This window comes from Anas platyrhynchos, chromosome 1 (genome assembly GCF_047663525.1).
Source record: "Anas platyrhynchos isolate ZD024472 breed Pekin duck chromosome 1, IASCAAS_PekinDuck_T2T, whole genome shotgun sequence".
NCBI classification, from domain to species: Eukaryota; Metazoa; Chordata; class Aves; order Anseriformes; family Anatidae; genus Anas; species Anas platyrhynchos.
The window spans coordinates 35,576,257-35,600,403 of record NC_092587.1 but is presented as its reverse complement, the minus strand read 5'-3'; the positions used below and the strand labels follow the sequence as shown (position 1 = coordinate 35,600,403).

Genomic DNA, 24,147 nt, shown 5'->3' with positions numbered 1-24,147 from the left:
CTGGCAGCCTATTATTCATATAAAAATGTAATACAAAGTGATAACTTAGTATTTCGTTCCAAATATAACAAACCTTGTAGTAAGAATTATAAAGTATTCCCTTTTCTGATCTGCAATTAAATCAAGTCTTCTATAACCCACTGTTAGTTTATTATGTGTACCTTGTTTAATTTTATTTCCCAGCTGGACTTCTCTGTCTAATATCATGCTAAAGAATGTCAGAAATGCATTGAAATTACTTCATATGAAGCAAAATAAAAGGACTATTTACTTTTTCCTTCATTTTTTCAATCTTTTTCACAGAGCTCCGTCTCTGGTGTCTTTCTTCTAGTCGAATATGAAAAACAGGGTCTCCCGACCTCCCAATCTGTTTTTCTTCTTGCTTCTCTGCCTCCTTCAGTTTGCTTTCTGCACTGATGCTCTCTGCATGATACATGTGGTATGTTTTCATGACCTGCAAAAGACAGAATCAAAAAGGAATTAGGAGAAAATTAAAACAAAAAGGTACATACAGAAAAAAAACAGGGTCATTGAATGAAATGTTCTCTTATAAAGATGGAATTTGGGTAAGTTTCCTTGCCAACACAGGCTGAGGACTTCCAGTTGCATTTTTATTTTCTGATTTATTCAACACTATCCCATTAGGGATACTAAGAGCTTATAGGCTTTATTAATGACTGACTTTCCGTGAGGCCTTTGGATGATGCCAGAATTGTCACTATTCACTTTAAATAAATGGGTGTTTATATATCTAAAATTCTAAAAGTTCAGAGTGCTTTACCAAGCACTGTGAATAAAGAGGAAGATGATGGAGAACCAGCCATCATGTAAGGGTATGAGACTGTCTCTCATTCTGCCTCACTTCTGCCCAGAAGACCTCGTATCTCAGAAACATTTGGTAAGTGATTGGGCAGCAGGCTATCAAATATTTAAGCCAACAGTTGTGCAGAAAATATTTTCTAGGATATTTTTTTTTTTCATTGCTCTGACAGGAAAGAACCAAATCCTTGTTATTAAACTTCAGGCCTCTGTATGAAAGCCTGAAATGATGAGCAATAAAACTAAATCAATATCAGGGCCACATCTCTCTTACTTCCTCAGTACTAAGGTAATGGCTCTGCTGGGGGCACCGAGTGTTTGAAAACAGGCGGATATGCTTCGCTGTGAGGACAGGGGAAGGAAGCAGGGACAACAGGAAGCTTCAGTCTGGGGACAGGTCCCTGGTCAGCTGAATCGCTGTCACAGGCCTGGAGAGAAGCTGTGTCTAACCACGCAGCCAGCAGATCAGCCATGATGTAGAACTGGCCAGCTCTCCAAACATGAGCTGGAGAAGGAGCAGTCTGATAGAGAAGACATGAAGACATCTCCTCCTTCCCCCATAACACCACGATCGTTCCTGCACACACACTTGCTGTGCGGACAGGAGAGCGTGGACCCCTGGACTGCAAACACAGCGGGCTTCATGCAAGGAACAAGGTGGGGAGGCATCCTCAGGCCTCCTCTCTTCTTCACAGGATGCTGTAGCACTCTCTCCAGCAGATGTCATCTTTGAGCCCAGACTACCCAAACCACTCTCATTTCCAAAGGATACAGCCAGGGAGGAGTCAAAGGGTCCCCCATTCCTCCCTCAGCGGGGCTTGGTGTGGCCTGCTGAAGGGAGAGCCTCGTCTGGGGAACTGCCCAATGCTGCAGTGCTGATGCCACTGATACAGCTGGAATAGGTTTGGTACTAAAAATGAAACAGGTGACTTTTCACCAGCTTTTTGTAGTAAGGTAAAAAATGTGAGAGATGTGCATCAAAAGCTGTGGTCTTATTTTTAAAAACACATGTTCACAGCTCTCTGTGGAAACACTGGATGCACAAAGGCAACAGCTGGCGCCCACAGTCTGAACGGATGGGGCAAAACTGTGAAAACAAAAAGAAAAAAAAAGAGCTGAAAAGAGGATGCAAGCCTGCAGAGCTGAGATCTGCACTGTTTCCAGTTTAACCTAACAGCATGTTTAGCTTCCTATATCCTGCACTGTTACCAAAAGCATTTTTAAAGCTGTCAATATCCTCTGCCCAGGGTATCTAACTCATATAGCCACATGGAAATACCTAGTGAAAAGAAAGAAATACACTTCTTAAAGAAGTTTTTTATGAAACAAACCTGAAAAGGCACAGAAAGTTATATATCTCTCTTGAAAATGACAGGAAAAGGAAATTAAAGACAATAATTGTATACCCTTCTCTGCTGGTCTTTTTACGCAATTTGTTTGTGCTTCCTTGCAGAAGTCTACAGGTGTTTGTTTCTTTTTATTTATTTATTTATTTTCATTCAGTGTCAGCTCTGGAGACTTTGTAGTTGGTGGGAGAAGGCTAAATTATTTATCTTAACCATCTAGGAAAGTTAGTTTGTTTTGTACTCTTTCTGTTCTTGCCTGCAAAGAGGGAACAATAATAACCTCGCTGAGTTTCCTAACAGCACGTCTCAAAGCATCTGACGCAAGGCAAAATCCTTGCTTTGACACTTCTTGACAAAGGCAGTAAACACAAGTTTCAGAAGCAGTTTTTCCGAGTGCTGTATAGCACGGCATACTAGGCATAAATATCTTTCTGCAGTGGCTATGACATTTCAGCCTGCCTCGCTGTCAAGCGAAGGAGTGTAAGTGCATCGCTGCCGGCTCACCAAGAGGCTCAGAAGCCTCCACGCTGACTTCGCTAAGCTCGCATCACTGAAGAGCACTTCTTCCTCTTGCTGCCTGCTTACAGCACATGCTGCCAAATCCAGAGTACCCTGACTGAAAGTCAAGTTTGTGCGAGAATGACATGGTTCTTAGTACAAATGACTGCAGCACAACTAAAATGGAAAAAGAAGCCCTCCCTCTGGCACTATACTCAGGGCTGGACAACAGTCAGCGTGTCCTACCTGAGCCATGCTGATTTAGAAATAAGTATACACCATGTAGAGAGCAGTGATCAGTCTGTGCATTTTTCTCCTGTCTAGTTTGATATATTGATAGCACTGCTTAGCTCATGCACTGGTGACATCATTATTTTGCAAGCCTCTAGGGCAAGCTGAGAGCTCCAGTCTTTCTCATGATTTGCCAAAGTTTTTTAAGAACTGATAGTGCAGCAGCTAAACAAAAACTTGAAAAAGAATTAGACAGACACAAACAGAAAATAAATAGGAATAAACAAGGCTTCCAAGTATTTCAGTGCATACTTCATCAACAAATTAGCACATAATTTGCAGGCTAAATTGCATATATATTAATCTTTCCCTTAACATTATGCCCTCTTCTCTCCCAAGAATATTTAAAAGACTGCTAGATACTGTAAAAGACACTAACAGGCTCACCTAATTCTTGAAAATAGTCTTACGGTATTAGGAGTTCTGAGAACCACAGATCTCAGATTTGTGGCCATGTAACAGATCCAAAGATCTGTTACTCAAATGACAAATTCTCTGATGAAGTAAGCAATGTAGACTCTCAGATGCCCACCAAACTGTTGAACTGATAGACTATCCTGTGAGAGCATCCATCAATGAACTGACTTTAATTAGTCCCCCAAAGTGCTTATTGATCAGCTATCAAGTATACATTGAAAAGACAGCAAGGTTGTAATGTTGCAGATGCTGAACTGCCATCATGATGGATATGCTGCACTTTTCTGCTGTACTGAACAAGCATTGTTAAATACATACAAATCCCTTTCTAAAATCAAAACGGGAGTTCATCTCCTGCTAATTTAGCAGGTCTGTTATTGCAGATGCAATGATGTAAAATATAGATTTCTGACAGATAACTAAGTCATACTATAAGCAGTTGGAAAAGATCATGCTGTACAAACTATGCACCCTCTTGTAGGTGACAGACTGCACTTAGTGGTAGCAACTTTCATCATTTGTAAGAGCTCAGTAAGTGGGCTCAGGGTAGGACACAGCACTTACCACAGTGAAAGGAACATTGGAGTCATCACTTAGATAATTATTTTATTTAAACCCACAATCATTATTGGGGTAAATCCATCAAAAAGACAGCAATTAATGCTGAACTTTTGTGGGCTACAAGAGAGGCACATTCCTGTAGCAAGGCTCTAGCTTCCATTTTCTACAAGCAAACTACTTTTCTAGAAAAAATCTTAACCCAAAGTATTAAGAGAATGCTACAAAGAGAAAATATATTGCAGTTATCTTGTGTTTGTCAAAGGAACATGCTTTATTTGTATAATAAAACTGCATAATTAATAGCTTTTTCACAGTGCTTTTTCAGGAAATAATCATTTAATGGAGCAGAAGTTCATTCGAGTTGGAATTAGTGAGTGTAAATTGTTTCGGAATTGTCTCTGGTAAGTAGTGAGCTCCTATCAGAAACTGCAGTTGCAAGGGATTAATTACATTAGGTTAGCTGGTGCTTTCCCCGATAAATAAGTAATATCTTATACCAACTCCACTACATCATTGGACTTTAGCAGTTAAGCAGGCTTAGTATTAGCTGTTTTTGTCATCTTTTTCACTTCCAAGCCAGCCTCTGATGTGTTTCCAGGAGTAGACTCTGATATACGATTACCAATACAGAATTACTGAATCAGATTTCACCAGCTCTCAGATCTCTGATATACTACAATAAATTGGACCTAAGTTTTCTACAGAGAATCTAGATTCTATGCTATTTCAGTAAAGTAAGAAAATCTGACTGTAACTACCCTTAGAAATTAGACAACTAAAATTTTAAAGAGTGAGATAAAGCAACTGAAAAATGCAAGTGGCCCAGCAGACCTAGTCTTATTTAATATTAAATTGTTTGCTTTAGACTGTCCTTATTTTCACTTTTCTGCAAGCCTTACAATTGTATTGCTTGGGAAAAGCAAGATGACAGAGGGTGAAATTTGGAAAACTAAGTAGTAGACATGAGGATGTATTTTTATGATGTTTGAAAAAAATCCTGCTCCTTGCTATACTCAGTGGATTTTATCATGGTCAACTTCTGCAAAATGGAGCACACACACACACAAAAAGATATTACAAATGCAGATTAACAGACTGACTAGACTGTCACTTGTCAATTCTTCAGTTACTTTAGATCTGCTTTGATGGTGGAAAGTATCTACAGTTCTGCTTGCTTACACTCAGAGCATGCTTTCAAGCTCCTATTCCAAAAAGTAAGAGGCAGAGATTTTGCATGAGATATATACAAGGCAGCTAAATACCTTTCACATTTCTAAATGTCACTAAATATTGGAGATGATTCACCTTAGTGCTCCTACCTAATGAACTCTTTTATAGGCCTTTCTGACTCTTGAGCAAAACAGCTCAGAAAAACAAAAAACTAGAATGGTACAGGGCCAAAGGGAAGAGGAGAGCACTGTTCTCAGTCAGTGAACCTCTAAGATCTTATCTTCCTTCACTGATTCCAGTCTGATGTGTAATAAATCCAGTCAGGTAAGTATAGGTGTATAATTCATACACTGAAGTTGTACCAGTCCAGGCATACCACCCCCCAGGTCTAACAGCCTGTCTTCAAAAGTATCTCTAAAGCAGTTGGCACTGTCATGGTTGCTTTGCTCAGTGTTCACTTCAGTTCCTACCACTTTCCTGTTTTTATTCTTGTGGCTCTCAACTCCTTTCTTTTGAACTTTTCATTTATAGTTCCCCACTTGATCATTCTCTGTTTTACTTAGCCTCTCTTCTGAAGGAGGAGTGGACGTTAGTAATTTCTCCTTAAAAGGAAGAAATGTCATGAACAGTAGATGTAGGACTCATAAGAAAACCCTCAATGGATCTTTCTTCCAAGTACTTTTTTCCAGTGTTTCCACGTGAGGTCAGAGCCATAGACAGTACTGAAAGATATGAGTATACATGGGCCAGAATTATAAATGCATCCAATTATGTTTTCAGTCTTGCTCTCTTTTCTTTTCCTAATTGCTTCTGACAGCTGATCCCCCCACTCTTTAAAGTTGCATGGTATATTTTCCTAGAATTAACTACTGTTACCAGTCAGTTAAAGTTCAACATGTTGTATTTACGTGAAATGCCTTTTTCCCTCCAATGTCTACTCATTACTCCCCACCACCACACACACACTTGGAGGTCATTTACGAATATGCCCTGACTCCTAAAGAACTTCAGTGGAGACTTCCCTGCACTGCAAGAAAAGACTATGCCTACCCACTGTTTCCTATCATGCCCCATTACTCAGATGTTATTGCTATTTTGTAATACTTGATCTGATATTACAAGATATGGTAGCTTTCAAGAGAAATGTAAGAAGAGTTTGGGGAGCCTTCTCTGTAGCAAGGAGGATCAATGGTAAAATCAATAATTTATTTGCTCATTCAATCAACATGTAAAAAGATCTCTAAATCTCTCAGTTTGCAAAAAACATCGACACAAACCTCTACAGTTTTCAGTTTGATCAACATTTTTTCTGGAATTGTCAGGAAAAACCCTTCAACCTGTGACCTCACACAACTAAATGGGCTTTTATTTCTTCATCTCTGCTTACTCAAAAGGAACACCTTGCTCTAGTTTCAACAGCTTATATCCTTATGTAAAACATGGGACTAATTTCCAGCCTACACTGGCTGAAAGAGTAATAGGGAGAGGATAGGAGTAAGATGAATGCACAGTAGCTGGGATGTTGCAGACCTGAAAATACTGATTGTCTGGCACAGCCAAGGAGAAACCATGCATAATTAAAAGTACTTGCCACTTATAATTTACTGAACTTGCAAAGATACAGACTGAAACTTATCTATTTGATTATTTTTAGTGAATACAAGCTGAACTACTCTCAGGGAATAAACAGAAGACCTATTATACACATCTCCTATTTTCAGGATAATTCCTAGTGATGCAAATGGGTAAAAGAAGGAGTTACATAAAGTGTAAGCAAGGCGAAAGATCTCTTAATGGAGTGATTTTTTAAAGAACGGGCATTTAATATTCTAAAATGTCTGACTTTATTTTTTTGGACATTTCACTGCAGTTCTGAGCTTCTCCACATTCAATATGCAGCCAAATAGCTTTGCTGTCTCTCAAAAAGCAGAGATTCAGACTTCCATGGTCTTAAAAATATATCTGCGCAGAAAGAGGTTTTTTAATTGGAAACCGTCAGACTGCATTCTTAGTGAAAGGTGGCAAGTCTCTTCAACTCCTCGGGGCTTTATTTTTTTCTTCTCTTGGAACAGTTTCTCCTTTGCAAAATCTATAGCACTACTTATTGATTTGAAGGATTTGATTTAAAAACCATCAACACCAACGGACAAAAGTCCCTAACTAGAGCAGTAGTTAGATCTGATCCTATGAACAGGTTAAAAAGGATTTTCTGAGGCAGAAGTGAAGCTTGAATTTTCAGAGAAGGGTCCTGAAATTACCTTTTATTTCTGACACCGGCTGTGATACAGATGACTAGGACACTTGATGCAGCACTATCACCAGAACAAAGTCAGTTATTATTCTGATACTTAGTAGGTTGTGTCTGAATTCATCCATTAAAAATATCTGGATCAAATCAGTAGCAATTAATTTAAACATCCCATTTACTCTGTATCATTCTAATTGGTTTTGAGGTACCTTGTGCTTGAAAAATCTGAATGCAGATTGGGTAAGGCCTGATGTCTGGCTAGAGATGGGTGGTAAAACCTCTCATCATATGGGTTTGGAACAATTACTTAATCTAGCCCTTCATCCCAGAACATCTAGGATAAATCTAGGGAAATCTTACATCTTGTCGGTGGAGTGTACAACATGATGCTTGCATGAAAGAGGTATTGTGAAGCTGCAAAAATACTTGTGTGCCTGCATACATCTGCCTAAGGGACCCAACCCTTATCTGAGAAGTTCAAGGAGTAACAAATAAAACATTCAACTTCTTTATAATGACTATGCCCATGCCTCAAAACAAGTCCTTCTCCTTATTTTAGCTTTTAATGATTTTAATACTCTCATTCTTTTCAGTGCATTTTTGTAATTTTTTTATTTTTTTTTAAATTCTGGAAGGTGACCTTATTTTACAGATCTTTCTTGTAAAATAAAGGATGATGCCATAAGCAGTAAGCAGATTATTAAACCCATTCATGCACATACTCAGTGTGTTTAGAAACTGATATTTGGCCTCTCACATGGAGGCTTTAGGGGTATTTAAACTCCAGTAAGGCTTTACATTTTAGCAGTTACATTTCATGAAAGTACCATTCTTTCAAAAACCAGAGTAGATTAACAGGGAGAGACTTCAGTTTTTTACTGACTTGAAATTCATTTGATTTCTTTTGGACACAAAGATTTACTTCACAACAGTAAGACTGAAATTAATCTTACTGTTTTGTTGTTGTTGTTTGTTTGCTTTTTTTTTTTCTTCCCATAAATCATGGGAAAAGCAGAAAGATGACTTTAACTTTTTGTAAATGACTGAGAAACATGCCTCCTGGAGTTAAAAAATGTAGATACTTGTTTATGTGAAGCCACTATGATATGATCATATTCTGTAAACAGTAAATGTTACACAGAATTAAAAACCTATGTATGAGGTGTTCATCTGTCTAAGTATCTTTCTACCTTTATGTACACCAGGATATATGTTACACAGATAAGCTGATGATCATTCTAAGGCTGCAAGTAGTGGAGCAGGTGCTATTGGAGCAGGTGCTATTCTGCACCATATTGTCACTTTACTAAGTGTGGCTTGTTTCTGGGTAAATATGGGCACCTACAGCTGATAAAGTCCTTTGCAATCAATGAAAAACTGGACAGCAGAGTTATCGGTGTAGTTAATTTCATCTGAAGCACATGATCAGCTGAAGGGTTCTGATCAGGTGAAGGGTTCTGATCTCCCCATATTAGATTTCCAGCACCTGTAACTGGAACGCAGACAGCAGGCTAGGATATTTGTACCTACATTGCAGATGCCTAAAAATTAGGTGGTTTATTTCATCCCCCCAAAAGTATTGTACAGCAGTAATTTAATTTAAATGGTGCATATATTCTGTATTCTATCAGCTTAAAAAACCTTCCTAGTTATCAAAAATTTTGAATTCTGAGAAATGAAGGGGAACTCACTGGAGGGCATAACATAGAAGTTCGTATCTGAATAAACTTCTGCAGCTCTTAGTGGGAAGACATAAGCACTAATGTGATGAAAAAGAATGAAAATACTAAAGCTCAGTCCTGTGGATTTTCACTGGTGATTCAGCCAAGTATTTCAGCACAGGCTTCAGTGTTTTCCTATCCTGGGAGCACAGGCACTAATCCTGCACCTCACTGGGCTCTCGAGTTACATAACTGTTTAATTGGAACAAGGCTGTATCTTCAGGGCTTACTCATCACTGAAGTCCTGCTTGTGCAATTGCTCCTACAGTCGCTGATTCCCTGCAGCTGTGTGAATTGTCTGAGGCTATCACTACTTTAGTGAAGCTGATCCCAGCATATTTAAGAGACTACAGGCCTGAGGCAACAAGCTTTTGCAGTATCATGTTTTACAAAATCAGCGGTGATTTCAGGAAAAAAAATTAAGAAAAGCCCTCAAAAAAAAGAGAAAAAAAAGTTTTAGGCAGGTTTTAGGAACTTGCATCCTTAACTACAATCCAAAAGAATCTAGGGCAGTGATACAGGTCTACATTTATTTGGAATTCTTTTTCGCCACCCAAGTTGTTCTTGAGTTCAAATGCTCTTCAACCCATCTGCAGATGGTGCACAATTTTCCTAGGTCAAAATAAAAACAGATGAGACACAAGTAATGCTTGACTGATCTCAGCGTGAGGAGAACTGGTCTCTGATGTCTTCCTAAACTTCCTTAAAATCACAAATCATTTCTCGACATAAATATTGTGTTGTTTTTTTACTGTTATTGTTGGGTTTTGTTTTGTTTTTCTGGTCCCCCAAATATTGAGGATAGGGAAGGGAGCAGTCTAGGGACTGTTATGTAAGGTATCTGGGTGTAGAACTTTCATCTCTTTCAGATACAAGATAAAATTTAGACGTACTACTTGCTCAACCAGCAGGAATCAACAGACTTGTAGGAGGTGGATCTCACCAGTTCCTTTTCATTGCAGAGCTATGTTTAAACAAAACAAAACAAAAAGTAATTCTCACTTGGTTCTTTCTTAGAAAATATTGTTGGTACCTGTCCCCAGAACATTTTGAGAGATGGCTTTCAGGCAGACAGGATCTCATCCTGCAGTAATGAGATAAGTAGATGAGTTTTGAAGAGGAAAAGAAGTTCAGACTTCTCCTCTTTCAGAATTTCCAAACAGTTAGCAGAAGCTTGCCAGAATGCTCTATGTTTTGTTTTTTCTCTTCCTGACCTTTCAGAATGGTATGGAAAGCCTATACAACCTTCCATTTTTCTTTTCATTATTTACTTTTCAAGGATATGGCAGTACACATAGGAAATGTTTAGACACCACTGCACAGGATCTGCAAGCAACTATGACTTTTACTGAGTCTAGTCAATGATTCGAACGAAGTAGATGGCAACACTGGCAAAAAAATAAAAAAGGCAGAAAAGCTTTGCTCTGGTAAGGTCTGAGTAGAAATGCCTTATTAATAACCAAAAAAAATGATGAGAAACTGGTTTAGCATAGTCTGGGGGGAGAAAGGTTTGAAAGTAGAGAGTAATCCTGAAAGTATTAGTGTACGTATTCTAAACAAGTGAGTGGAGTGGTCTTTCCAAAAGAGATAATTTGGCCTCGTGTAAAGAGACAAAAATAAGAACCTCCACTGGGGGTAACTTGGTAGATAAAAGGATACTTAAAGCTTATAGAAGAAGTCTGATATGGAATTTGTATAAGATAAGCTAAGTAAGCAACTGTACTTACCGTGTAAAGCTCATTAAGAACTTTCATTAAGTCTTCATGAAGCTGAAATGCAATCTCTTTGCTCTGTAATTAAAAAGAAATCATTAGAAAAAGGCACGCAAAAACTCTAACATACTATTTGTATTAATTGCTCGTCCTAGATAGTGAATGCAATGCAGCTTGCAAAGACAACATTCTGTCGGAATTACAGTGCACTAAAAATAATCATTTGGGAAGGCAGAGGTAGACAGACAACATCTGGACAGAACACTTATAAAAGGAAACTCAGAAGTAGTTTAAGAGGGAGATTCTCAAGAAGCATTGGGAAATTAGGTGCCAACAGAAAGGGCGAAGGTCAGGATTAATGTTACAAGCCTTTTTAATGGAACAAACTGTGTACTGTCTTGCAACTGCTACGGTATATACATAAACTAAACCACGTGGAATATAAAATTCTAGATGGACGTCCCTCACAATTTCAGATCTAGAATAGTCTTTGTTTCTCAGCACATGCAACTATCTAAATATTTATGCAAGAAATAATTGTGGCTCCTCTTTGAAACAGATACTCAACTACATAATACTCCACAGAGTGGGCTGCTGAAACAGCTTTGTTTAGCTTTTCTGGACTCTGGCTTTACTTTCATTCTGACCCAGAAAAAAAAGAAATACTTGGCAGTGGTTATTACAGAAATCAAGTATGTCAAAATAAGAGTATTTAACTGGAGTCTCATTCAAATATATTCCTTTGTTAGTTGACCATAGCAGTTTAATCAGATGAAAATTGTGGCAACTGTGCAAGAGTTGAAGGCATTTGTACCACAGCCTTTGGAAAACAACTATAGAATAGAACTACAGGATTTGGCAAAAAGCCTGGCTACATTTCTTCTGCAATGTGTACGATCATAACATACATTCTGGAGATGTCAGCTTTTTTTTTCTTTTTCTGTGAATATATTGATAATTAGCCCAGCGTCTAAAAAGGCCAACTTCATAATAGATAATGGCCTTAGCTATGAGAAGTACTTTGTATTTGTACAGGAGCCAAAGGAAAGTCTTCTGGGGCAATTTATCTCCAAGGCTGCTAACACATACTTGGCCATCTCTAAAACACCTGCAGGAATAATGGTTTCTGAATGAGAATTTCCAGTGCAACACCCACATACGAGAAGGAACCACAGCACACATCCCACCCACTATGTCTCTCAGAAGGATGAAACCAACACATCAGTAGCTGGAACAGAACACTTTGCATATTTTCTTCCTATCCCTACTATCATACCCCTAACTCTGGGCAGTATTTAAGGAATGTGCCCTACCACTTATCAGCATTCATTCCAATCCTTACATGCAAGATGATTTGTAACTGACAGGAAACTAGAAATATAATCACAGAATCACAGAATGGCTTGGGTTGGAAGGGACCTTAAAACCCACCCAGCTCCAACCCCCTGCCATGGGGGTTGCCCAAAACCCCATCCAGCCTGGCCTTGAGCACCTCCAGGGATGGGGCAGCCACAGCTGCTCTGGGCAGCCTGTGCCAGGGCCTCACCACCCTCTGAGTGAAGGATGTCCTCCTTATATCTAATCTAAATCTCCTCTCTTTCAGTTTAAGGCCATTCCCCCTTGTCCTATCACTGCACCCCCTGACAAGAAGTCCCTTCCCAGCTTTCCTGCAGGCCCCCTTTAGGTACAGGCAGGCCACTGTAAGGTCTCCATGGAGCCTTCTCTTCTCCAGGCTGAACAACCCCAGCTCCCTCAGCCTGTCTCCACAGGAGAGGTGCTCCAGCCCTCTGATCAGCTCTGTGGCCCTCCTCTGGGGCCTAATATTTCCACCCCACATCTGACGTTCTGATATTTCCACGTCCTTCTTGTTATGGAGGCCCCAGGACTGAACACAGGGCTTGATGTCTCACAAGGACAGAGCAGAGGGGGAGAATCACCTCCCTCACCCTGCTGGCCACGCTGCTTTTGGTGCAGCCCAGGATATGGATAGCTTTCAGGGCTGCAAATGAACTTACAAAAGTCTGGTATTTTTTCAAGAGCTATGCTCTGCCACTCCAGTAGCTAGAAAACAATTCTTATCACTTCAATTTCTTTACAAATATCACATTATTTTTATCTAATGCTAAGGACAAAAAAAAAATCAAATGCATAGCAGTGCATAGACTGCATGTGAAGAATTGCAAAGGACTGGAGAAGGATTGAAGATTTGCAAACTGCTGTAGGGAAACCCAGTAAAAGCTTTAACCAAAACTCTGAATTGCTTTTCATTGCTTTTCATTGCTTTACATTGGCACCCTGCCTTCAAAAAAGTCAGCAGTGCAGCTCTGACACAGCTTACACATCTCCTAAAAGATCCAAGAACTGGAGGCCACCTGTTTTCTCTTGGAAAGCTGCTTCCATACTGTTGAATACGAGCAGTCTACTTTTTAAATCATTTTAGCAGAAAGAAGGACAAAACATACAAAGGAGATGGTAGACATTACAACTGTTAGATGACAACATACACACATGGGAAAAAACTGTAGAGATGAAGTCCAGCTCCAAGCAATTTATCCCTTTCAACTGCTGGTCGCTGCGATCTCAAAGCTGATGACAGCACAAGCCCTGAATACACCAAGATTGGTTTTAAGGCAGCACGACTTAACGAGGTAGCACAAAAGTTGCCTTTTTTTTTCTGAAAGTGAGACTGAAAAGACGGTTTTCTTTATACCCTTCACAGATTCTTTTGTGTAAAAAACAAAACAAAACAAAACAAAACAAAACAATTGTAAAAGGGTTTTATGTTCAAGAACCAACACATTTTACATTAGCATTTAGAATCAAGAAATACTGACTTTGAGTGGCTAGCGATATGGCTTTTAGTGTGCAATGTATAGTGCGGTAGAGCAGCAGATAAGGAGTGCATTTATTTTCAGTGGCTAATGGCTCTCCTATTTCTCTTTGATGCTACCTATTCTCTGCAGTAGTTCAACATGTCTGAGCAGTGTGCTCCTCTAGGAGCCTCTCTGCAGGGGAGCCAAACAGCAGAATGTTTTGAACACACATTTTCCTGGAGCTAAGCTGATAGCTCTAGTCAGGCCATTAAAACCTGAGAAACAATCAGCGAGATACTTCCCTATTCCCTATGTCCTAGAGAAATGTATTAGCATCTATTAACGAAAAGACCATAGACTGTACTAAAAATGTTAGAGTACATGTAAACTCTTCCTAAAAATAATGCATTTTTAACTAATCTGGTTCAAAGCATGAAGAGCCAATTTGAAGAAACTGTCACTGGAATTTAAGAGTTCTTTTTGTTTTGTTTTTTAACCTAAATTAATGGTAGGATAGATCATGGCTGCGTACTTAAACACACCTTTTGGTATATCATGGAATAGCCTGGGTTGGAAAGGACCTTAAGGACCACCCAGTCCCAACCCCATGCCATGGGCAGGGACACCTCCCACTAAACCAAAGCCCCATCCAGCCTTGAACACCTCCAGGGATGGGGCATCCACAACTGCTGTGGGCAATCTGTACCACTGCCTCGTCACCCTCCGAGTAAATAATATCCTTCTAACATCTAATCTAAACCTACCCCCTTTTAGTTTAAAACCATTCTCCCTTGTCCTATCACTATCTGCCTGAGTAAAAAGTCACCCTCTGTATTTTTAAGTGCCCCTTTTAAGAACTGAAATGCCGCAATGAGGTCTTCCCAGAGCCTTCTCTTCTCTGGGCTGAACATCCCAAGTTCATCCATCTGTAGTTCCCTGGGTCCTCCTTTCTTGTCTTTTTAAAAATGGGAGTGATGTTTCCCTTTTTCCTGTCACCAGGGACTTTGCTTCACTGCCATGACTTTTCTAATATGATGGCGAGAGGCTTGGCAATTGAACCAGCCAATTCCTTCAGGATACTGGGATGCATGTCATTGGTCCCCATAGACTTGTACTTGTTCAGTTTCACCAGAAAGCTCTAAGAAAAGCGTTATTAAAGAGTTACCAGCTCTGACCAGTTGTTCTGTCCCTAAGAGGGACAATGGGCTCTGCCAAGCCCATTGTTGCATGAGAGGGGACTTACCAGGGGCCAGCGTTTGCCTGTTTCAGAGCCTTGCTAAGAGCTCTCACAGAGTTTCACAGAGTTGAAAGCATTTGCAGTCCAAGGTTTGCCTGTTTCAGAGCCCTGCCAAGGACTTTCACTGAGAGCTTCACAAAGTTGAACGTATTTAATGAGGTGACAGATACAACAAATTTGGAATTGCCATTGATAAATACACTGCAATGGTGATAACACAAGATAATAGTGCTAGCAAAATGCTATCCCAGGTATTTCTCACCAAAAAGGGAAGGCACCCAAGGTTTCCCTGTCTTGGTGGAGGAGAAAAGGGCACAGCATCTTCTAGGTTTCTAATTTCTTCTTTTCACCCCCAGCTCTTCTTTTTTCCTCACTCTAACTTCATCTTCTCTTTTTTTTTTTTTTTTTTTCTTTTTTATTCTCCTGGATGTTTACACCAACTCCCCTTTTTTTTTTTTTTTTTTTTTTTAAAATATGTTCTATCCTTATCCATTCCCTCCCTAGGGTGATGTTTACCATGATTTGAGTGAAGAGTTATAGTCATACATGTTTAGCACATACTTCATTAAGCTCATTATCATATTCAGGGTTGTGGACTTTAATATTCATTTTACAGAAGAAAAAGGTTTCACTCAGGCACTGTGGCCCTCAAGTTTCTGTTCTGCTGTAAGAACAGGGTCATCCTGCCAACACAAAAGTCCCTCCTTCAGCAACCTCTCATACCAAGCTTGTGGACCTCCATCCACAAAGTTTGTAAGCGAGATAAACAAGAACAAACTGCTCAATTCCCCTTTGCCCAAGGCTGGTGCTTATCAGTGATGCTAACAAGTTGGTCCATTCTCCAAACCCATACTCCTCCAGATTGTGAACTCAACCAAGGCATGGTTGCTGCAGCCCAGACTGCCTCCAGTCTGAACCTCTTTAACGAGTTCCTCCTCACTGGTGAGCACCAGGTCCAGTAACACCTCTCCTCTGGTCAGTTTTTCCAGCAAGTTATCCTCAATGATCTCCAGGAGTCTCCTGGATCACTTACAGCCTGCTGTTTTGCTTTCCCAACAGACATCTGGAGCAGAAATGCTCAACTTTAAACACATCAGTGGCCCTCCTGATGTTATCAAGGTTTGTGTTTACGGGTTAATGCTGGATAAACTTAAAATTTTACTCCACATTAATCCCCTTTCAGTGAAGTCTGTAAGAATTTTCCGTCCATTTTAGAAAGAGTGTAATTGGGCACCCAAAGTTTACTCATCTGTTTTTTTTATTGAAATTTTAGGCAGTCAAGTTGTTCCTGGAACTCTTTGGTGTCTGTATTTAGCACACACAATGCTACTATCAGTTGCATCATTTAGGGAAAATATTCTGTGACTGCTTCTTTTAAATGAGCTTGCTGCTGGTCCCCGGGGGAAGTGATATGCAAACCGTTGCTTAGAAGAAGCTTCCATGAGCTGCTGTGACACTGACATAGCCAGTGTGTGACAGTAACATTATGTCCCAGATTTGCCAGTTTATAGCAACAAATTGCTTTGCTATCCTTTTAAACCTCTAAACATTTAAGAAAATGATGTGAAAAGTCGCTCTCTATGCCACAATTTTTATAACTTCCAAAGAGATTTGGCAAGTAGTCACAGTCCCTGTTAATAGCCAGATTATGGAACTAAAATATTTATTGTGCTTGGCTTCTCCAGCATCTTTTACTGTAAACACTGGAAGATATGTTCATCTTGCCTCGTTATGGTTTCTGTCCAAAGAAAATACATTTTTATAAATTATAAATATACAAATCTGCTTAAGGATTTTGTGGTTATGTGTTTATAGAGTTGATTATTAATGCTGGGGTAACCAGAATCACTGCATGGAATGTTCTGCATAATACTTTTTCCTTCTGCTTGACATTTTTCCTTATTGCTTTATTCTTTAATTGTCCCCATGAGGCCATCTACCCCATCTGCCTGAAGAGACGTGCAAGCATGCAAGGTTTGAACTCTGCTACTTTCTGTTTGTAATTTTATGTGCAACAATAAGGCCAGGCATGAACAGCAATCTGTACTGCTTTTATATGCCAGCAACTGAGAAAAAGATGAGCTTAAGTGCCTCCCTGATAGTATGAGGCCTGGCATAATACAATCAGGTAAATGCCTTAAAATCTCTGAACTAGATCGTATCCTTGTCCTGCGTTTAGTACATTTAAACAGAAGCTGGATCCTGACCCCTGTAAAAAAGAATGACAAATTGCTCCCAGGAGAACAAAAATAATGAGTGTCCAAATATTAAGTGGATCAGCCCAGACAAGCAAGCCATGAACAGGTGTGTGAATACAATTTGTTTTGGCCCATTAGAACACGTAAACTGGAACCTATAAAAAAAATATTCACCAGAATAACCCAAATGTTAGGACAGATGTAAATAAGCACAGAAAGGAAGAACCAGAATGAGAAAGAACACTGCACGGGTCAGGAGTAACAGAGAGCGAGCCAAGGGAAGGCACAAAGACCAAGGGGCAGAGACATCCCTTATTGCTACATTTCATACAGACCAACATTGGGTATCACATGCATCTTTTTCAGAAGGCCTAGAGAAAGGGGTTGCTACACGTATCAGGCACGAACAGGAAAGGGAACAAAACATGGCCAGGAAATGAAGATATTGTTTGATATTTTCATTACCAGAAGTCCAGCTGGAGCCAGTCTTGGGATAGGATATAAAGAGTATATGTCCAGAAAATGTTCTTACTTCACGGAAAAAGTTTCATTTGAGAACTGATGTGGCCACCAGCCAGCTGAATAAAGCCAGTAAAGGCTACCATTGAGAAGTAGAATGGGCAGTGTTGTCCCTGGGGGGCAGGAGGGAAGGGTGTGTGTGTGTGCGTGTGCAGAATGAGCCAAGAAACTCAGAGTGACTTTGCTGTTTTCAACCTGCAACTTGTCTGTGAGCAACAAAGAGGGAGATCCACTGAGGCACCTTCCCTTTCTGCAGCAGGCAACTTGGGGGTTTAGAGCAAAATGATGAAGACCTTATTGCTCTCTACAACTACATGACAGGAAGCTGTTGGGGGCTGGGGGTTGGCCTCTTCTCACAGGAATAGAGGGAATGGCCTCAAGTTGTGCCAGGGGAGGTTCAGGTTGGAAATTAGGAGACATTTCTTCTCAGAAAGAGCAGTCAGGCACTGGAGTTTGTTGCCCAGGGAGGTGGTGGAGTCACCATTCCTGGGAGTGTTTAAGGAAAGGTTGGACCTGGTGCTTAGGAACCTGGTTCAGTAGGTGACAGTGGTGGTAGGGTGATGGTTGGACCAGATGATCTTGGAGGGCTTCTGTGATTCTGTGAGATCACCTCTGAGCCAGATTCGATGTAGTTACTCTCCCGACCTGGAAAGGGGACCTAAAGCACCTCCAAAGATGCAGAAGCTGCCAGTGTTGCAGGACCAGGGAAGAACTAAAACAAGGTGGTACAAGGGATGCATAACACTATTAGGTTAATAAAGTGGTAGACATATAATTTACTAACTTAATTATTGAATACAGAGAAGCTTTATTAGCTGGTATTTGGAAATTACTTTGAAAGACATTAAGTGCTCCTATGTGCAGTGCTATGAGAACAAATGTTACATGGGTGTATTTCTGTTTTTGACCACAGACTGCTGTAAGGTATTGAGCACACACTTGTCAGTCTTTATTTTTTAAAACTTCATATTTAAGATTTATGTTCTTATTCTCTACATTTATTACTTAGAGAGAGAGTACATCTTTCAGAGAACACTATGATGAGATTCCAATGTATGAGTATCTGCAGGATATTGTTTGTGTCTTATTTAATCTAAAATCTCTGAACAGTGAACAAATCCCATATGCTTTCATAGGGACAAAACCCACAGAGATTGATTAAAATTTTCTCTGACAGGATTTTATTACAAACCCAGTCTTTTTAAAATATAACCTACAGACAGTGACAGAAATTGGTTAAATATCCTACTCAACTTTTACAGTTCTCCAACAACTTTATCATTTTCTCTAGGGAGAACACAATTTTGATGGAGGGGAGTGTTGGATGTCTCCTTTCTTATTCTAAGCCCATCTCCTATTTGCTCCTCTGACCTCTGCCTGCAAGGTGGACTGCAGTACAGGACACGTGCATTTTGCACCCCATCTCTCTCTGTTCCCCAGTGGATGCCCATTAAGCAGTCCTGAGATGTGAGGCATCTTGAGTTAGATGGCTCATTCATATCTGACAGAAATTATGGTTGAAGCTGCCCATTTGGGCTAAACATAAATGTAGACATCTTATGTTCTTCATGAATAAAACAAGACAATTTGCTAACAGCTTTACTTCCCGCACTGGTCTTGGTTTTCTCTCTGTCCAATGTGGCTCACCTCATTTTATATCTCCCTTCCCTTTTACCTAGAGCTGGAGCTTCACCCTCATTCAGTTCTGCACCTGGGGACTAACAGCAAATACCTCACCTCACAAGCACTCTGCAGCAAGAACTACAGCGAGAGTTGTGTACACCATGAGTCAGTGGAAATACCATCATCCTCCAACTACTGTTAATTCCTGACAGAATGATGTCCCAAAAATAAATGCTCAAAATTAATACTGGTGAACGACCACTGCAACATTGATGCTACAAGCTCATAAAGCTCATTTACACTACTCCAAGGTGCCATGTGTCTCCTTGTTACTGTCCCCTTCACATCTTGGGGTCTTGCTCAGGTCCTTTCATGCATCCTTTAGGGAGCAAACTCTGCCTGTGCTCCAAGCTAACTAATAGCTGCTTGATGTGACAGTATCACACTGAGTGATAACCAGAAAACCCTGCCAAAATGTAGTAATATGATTGTTTAGGATCTTCTTTCCACTAATGTGACCTTTGGGTTATGCATACATAATTTCCTTTCTCTTATTTTACCTGTAGAAAATCCAAATTAGGAATAAAATAACAAGAAAAGCTGTTTAGTCTTCTTCGATAAGCTTTGCAAGAATGAGAAATTCTGAAACATTACAATTTCCTAGGCATGATATGGAGGAAACAGTAAAGTCTGTCAGGAAGACGTGACAATGTGCCTCCTGTTAATGCACTGAAAAGGTCCACATGTCTTCCTCCTAAAAAGTAGGCTGCAGCAATTCCCATTCGTAAATTATAGGTGAATAAAGAAGGAGATATACCTCTCCATGGAAAACTTTAGATATTTTTGTACAGTGCCTCTGGAAAGAAGGGAAGCAAAAGCAAAAATTTCCAGTGGTAAAGATCTGAACTATGGGCCAGTCTAATAATGCACATACAGCAAAAAAGAGATTTCTGAGCAACTAACATAAGCAACTGAGGAACTATTCCAGATTCATTAATGAAAAATTTCTATTGTTCCAAGCAAGTCTGAGACTCCTCCACATAGACTCTACTTGAGGATTTTCAAATTGCTTTCCCCTTCATCTTTCCAACTTCCACAGTGATCTTCCTTATTAGCCGGTTTAGTGGTTGGTGAACTACAGTTTTATGCATCAAACACATCTTACACAAATGACTCACTACTGATTGAAGAACTATAAATTTTGATCCTATTACTGTCACAGGTTTTAATGCACACCAATAAAACTGATACATGTTTTTATTTCTTTTCCTTCAACTACAACCAATGCACAACAATGAGGATTCTTCTTCCCACCCCATTGCTATCTGTCTAGGATTGTGGTCAGGTATACGTGAAATCAGTTCCTTATTTTGAAGTATTAACCTGCTACCCCTGCAGGAAATGCCATCACATTTAGTCACATACTTTAGATTCTGTAACCTTTTGGAACTCTTTTTTGTACTGAGTGTGACGTTTTCCAACCAGCATCCCGCTGTGACTGACGGATATGCATTTATATTCTATTTTTGTTTCAGAAGTTTATAACAACAACTGCAAACACATTACATAAATCTCAAATTAAGACTGCCTCAGAATGCATGCTTAGTCAAAGAGGGATTTATAAATTGTATGGGTTATGAAAACATGCAACAGACATGCACAAGCACAGGTATGTACAGAGATAATGCTTAATGATCTAATAGACGTAGTGTGATACCAAAAGTGTACGTTTATATTTAATATTGGGAAAGAAAAGAAACTCCTTCAGGAGAATCACAGCATATGCTAGAATCTTTATGCTATGGCACTGCTGCAAGGTATGCCCTTAATTTGGCTTGAATCACAGTTTTTCTGATGACAGAGTTATAATGAAATACTGTTTTTACAGATACTTCATTAATTCAATGTGACTATTTTGGGATTCCTAAGAGAAAACTGTTTTCTTTCTGCATGGGTAGACAAATGTGTTTTTGAGAGAAGAAGAGGCTTTTTTCTTTGCCACTTAGATATTTGCGATTCATTTCTTAAGGTCACCAGCATACACAGCAAGTTCCCAAACATTTCAGCGCTAAGGATTTGCTCTGTGAGAACAGTCATGAAGAATTTATAAGTGTGCTAAAACAGATTTTATGCTACGTGTGCTGAATCTTCTCCTCAAATGCTATTAAGACACATTCGCCTCCCTCACGCATCTGAGAGGCACTCCCCGCTGGAGGAGGACTGACTGCAGGAGAGACATTACCTTCTTGAACATTCTGGTGGAGTCTTCGCTTATCTGCATGAAGCGCATGATCACATTGTTCAGGTAGATATCGCTCAACGTTGCGTGGTCTTTGCTTTCCCTTCTCACTTGGTTCAGGAGTAAGTACCAGCAATTCACTGGTGATAAGAGGTTCTGGTCTTTCCTGAGGAGGAGACAGACATACATATCACATATAGAAATGGAAAAGTTACATAATTAACACAAACATCTCCCTGACATTTACACTTAGAGCTTTTTATGTAAAAATGACTGCTTCTGAACACTCAGTCTATCCATTCTTGGAATAACTCAGGTTAGGCAAGCTTCAGATGATTCGTTTAAGAAACATTTTACAAATCCCATGAGGCATAGATACAAAAATACAGAAAAAGCATAAGAATTTAGGACACTAACTGCAAGCCAGCCGAGAGCTTAAAAATCTTGCCACAAAGCTTGCAGCTGCTTACAGATTCAAAAGGCCATGGATACAATATTAATATAGTAATGATGTTTAATTTTTTGACATTAGAAATAAATAAGAACAGCAAGCGCATTCGAAATCCTTCATAAGCAAAATTGTAGGTGTGGCTGTTTCACAGTAATGGATTTGTGTAACTGCTATAAAATTATAGCAAACACAAGTATACATATGTCACAAGCATACATATTCTGTGATCAGCATTCGTAAATTCACAGCATTCATAAATACTCTGCTTCTGCCAGTCACAGATAGTTCAGTTACAAGACAAAGAGCAGGAAGTACATTTTCTATGATGGTACGGTTCTGAATTTCCTTTACAGAATTTTGTGCTGTAGATACAAGTGTTTAATGTTGCAAAAAGTGAAAAGTGAAATCACAAACAACTTCTGATTTCTTTTACAAAAGCCAAACAAAAATACATGTAGCTGAACAGCTGTTTCACAGGCAACAAAAACCTATTATAAAATATGCCTTTTGATTTTACTGAAAGTTTAATTTCAAGTTTGTCTTGAAACTTCACAGTCTAGAAACTTGCTACTGTTTCTTTTTTCCTGTGCAGGATTCTCATACAGTCAGAAAGATCAAGCGTGTGGAGATAAAACAGCCAGAGGTGGCAGTGAATTGAGGGAGAAACTCCTTCAGCTCTTGGTAAATTGTTCTAATAATTAACTATTCTCACTGTTAACAATATGCTCTTTAATTCATCACCTGATTGTCTGGCTTTAGCTTTTACCCCCAGAATCAAAGCAGCAATGAATGATTAACAGACAAAAGCCTTTTCTTGATCATTCTGTGGTGCAATGCTTTGCTATGAATCAGTAGTGCATAAAGGAAACTTCCCCATTTGGTCTGAGAGGGACATCTTGACAGAGTTACTCATACTGATGAGCTTCAGGGTCTTCTCACACAGCTCAGATAGTGGAAGAATCCCTGCAGAGCCGTGCCAGTATGAGTTGGTCCTCACTGCATATCTCAAAGCCAATCCTACAGAGGCATTTACCGGGCCATCCTGCCTGTTCTGGGCGGAATGATAGGAACAGCAAGAGGACCACCTGTTTAAGTGACTTTTGCTATCTCTTCTCAAAACAATTGGACAGTTGCACAACAAAATCGAAGACAGGACTTCATTCGTGACCTCTTGCAAAATCAGTCTTCGCCAGTCTGGATTTAACATGTGTTTAAGAATGAGAAAAGATGGTTGTTGGAAAAGGCAGAAGAATTCTGACACAGGCTGAATGAAAGCTTGGGCTCCCAAGCTTTCAGATTGAAGTTCATATGTTACAACAAATCAAAATAGCTTTCTTTCTCAATGCCTGTTTTTTTTTTCCCCAATTTTCCTGTCCTTTTTGTTTTTGTAATGGTGATTGACCTTTATTTAGACGCTTTCAAACCCGTCAGCCCCACTGCAATGGATCAGCCCGCACCTTTCAAGCAATTCTGGGGCTCTGCTTCACTTCTAGATACTGTGTGAATTTTGGATGTTTCAAGTCAATAGCGGTAGGTGAGGGATCATACCTGTGCAACTTACCTTTTAAGAAACTGAAATAATTTCTAAGAAGTTTACATAAAGAACTGCAGTGGTCCAAATCTACAAAACAGTACCTAGGCACCCAGCTACCTTCAGCTGCAATGAGAACAGCCATGTTCTAAGCAGGAGTGAAAATTTTAAATATGCCTTTGACCTGGGTCCAACCTAACAATACTCAAAAACAGCAGAAGCAACAAGTGGGGTAGCACTCCAGTTACACAGGAATGGCAGACAGGAGGATGAGAGGCAGGGAAATATCTCTTACTTGTACTGCTGATGGTCTTTTGTACTTCTTGTTTTTGCCATGAACCTTTCTGCCAATTTTTCCAGGTTTCGGGAATACTCCATCTCTATTTCCGACTTCTTGCGGAAGAAATCCTGCAGATCCTGAAGGAGCTGCACTCTCATTTCAGTCTGCTGCTCCAGGCATTTCTGCTGCTCTACGAGTTGAGCTCGGATCTCTAAAAAAAAAAGAACATGCCATTCAAGTCAGTGAAAACAAATGAGAACTGAGCATTATCAATTAAATCAAATCTTCCAGAGTACTTCAGCCTCTGCAGCTACAGCAGCTGCACCTGAATTTCAGGTCCTGTGGCGGGATGCAGCACCCATGCAGCCATGGCACACATCTGCATCAGCGTGCTGTGTCCTCCCGCCCGCTGCCTTTCTCTCACAAATGGCTATGGCAAGGCAAGGGCTCAGAACTCTGCTGGGCTCATGTAA

The 24,147-nt window shown here is 39.8% G+C and overlaps 1 protein-coding gene across 3 annotated transcripts in view; it reads right to left on the bottom strand.

The window, feature by feature from the left end:
• The window catches only part of SRGAP1 (SLIT-ROBO Rho GTPase activating protein 1), a 149,050-nt gene that overhangs the window by 51,848 nt on the left and 73,055 nt on the right, over window positions 1-24,147 (bottom strand). For all 3 annotated transcript variants that reach the window (XR_011807390.1, XM_027456418.3, XM_038183303.2), the window contains exons 2-5: window positions 23,690-23,885; window positions 21,416-21,578; window positions 10,799-10,861; window positions 272-454 (exon numbers count right to left, since the gene is read on the bottom strand). Coding sequence is in view for 2 of the 3 variants with exons in the window: in XM_027456418.3 (XP_027312219.2) it covers window positions 272-454; window positions 10,799-10,861; window positions 21,416-21,578; window positions 23,690-23,885 (605 nt within the window). In the remaining variant the exon portion in view is untranslated. The remainder of the gene's footprint in view (window positions 1-271; window positions 455-10,798; window positions 10,862-21,415; window positions 21,579-23,689; window positions 23,886-24,147) is intronic.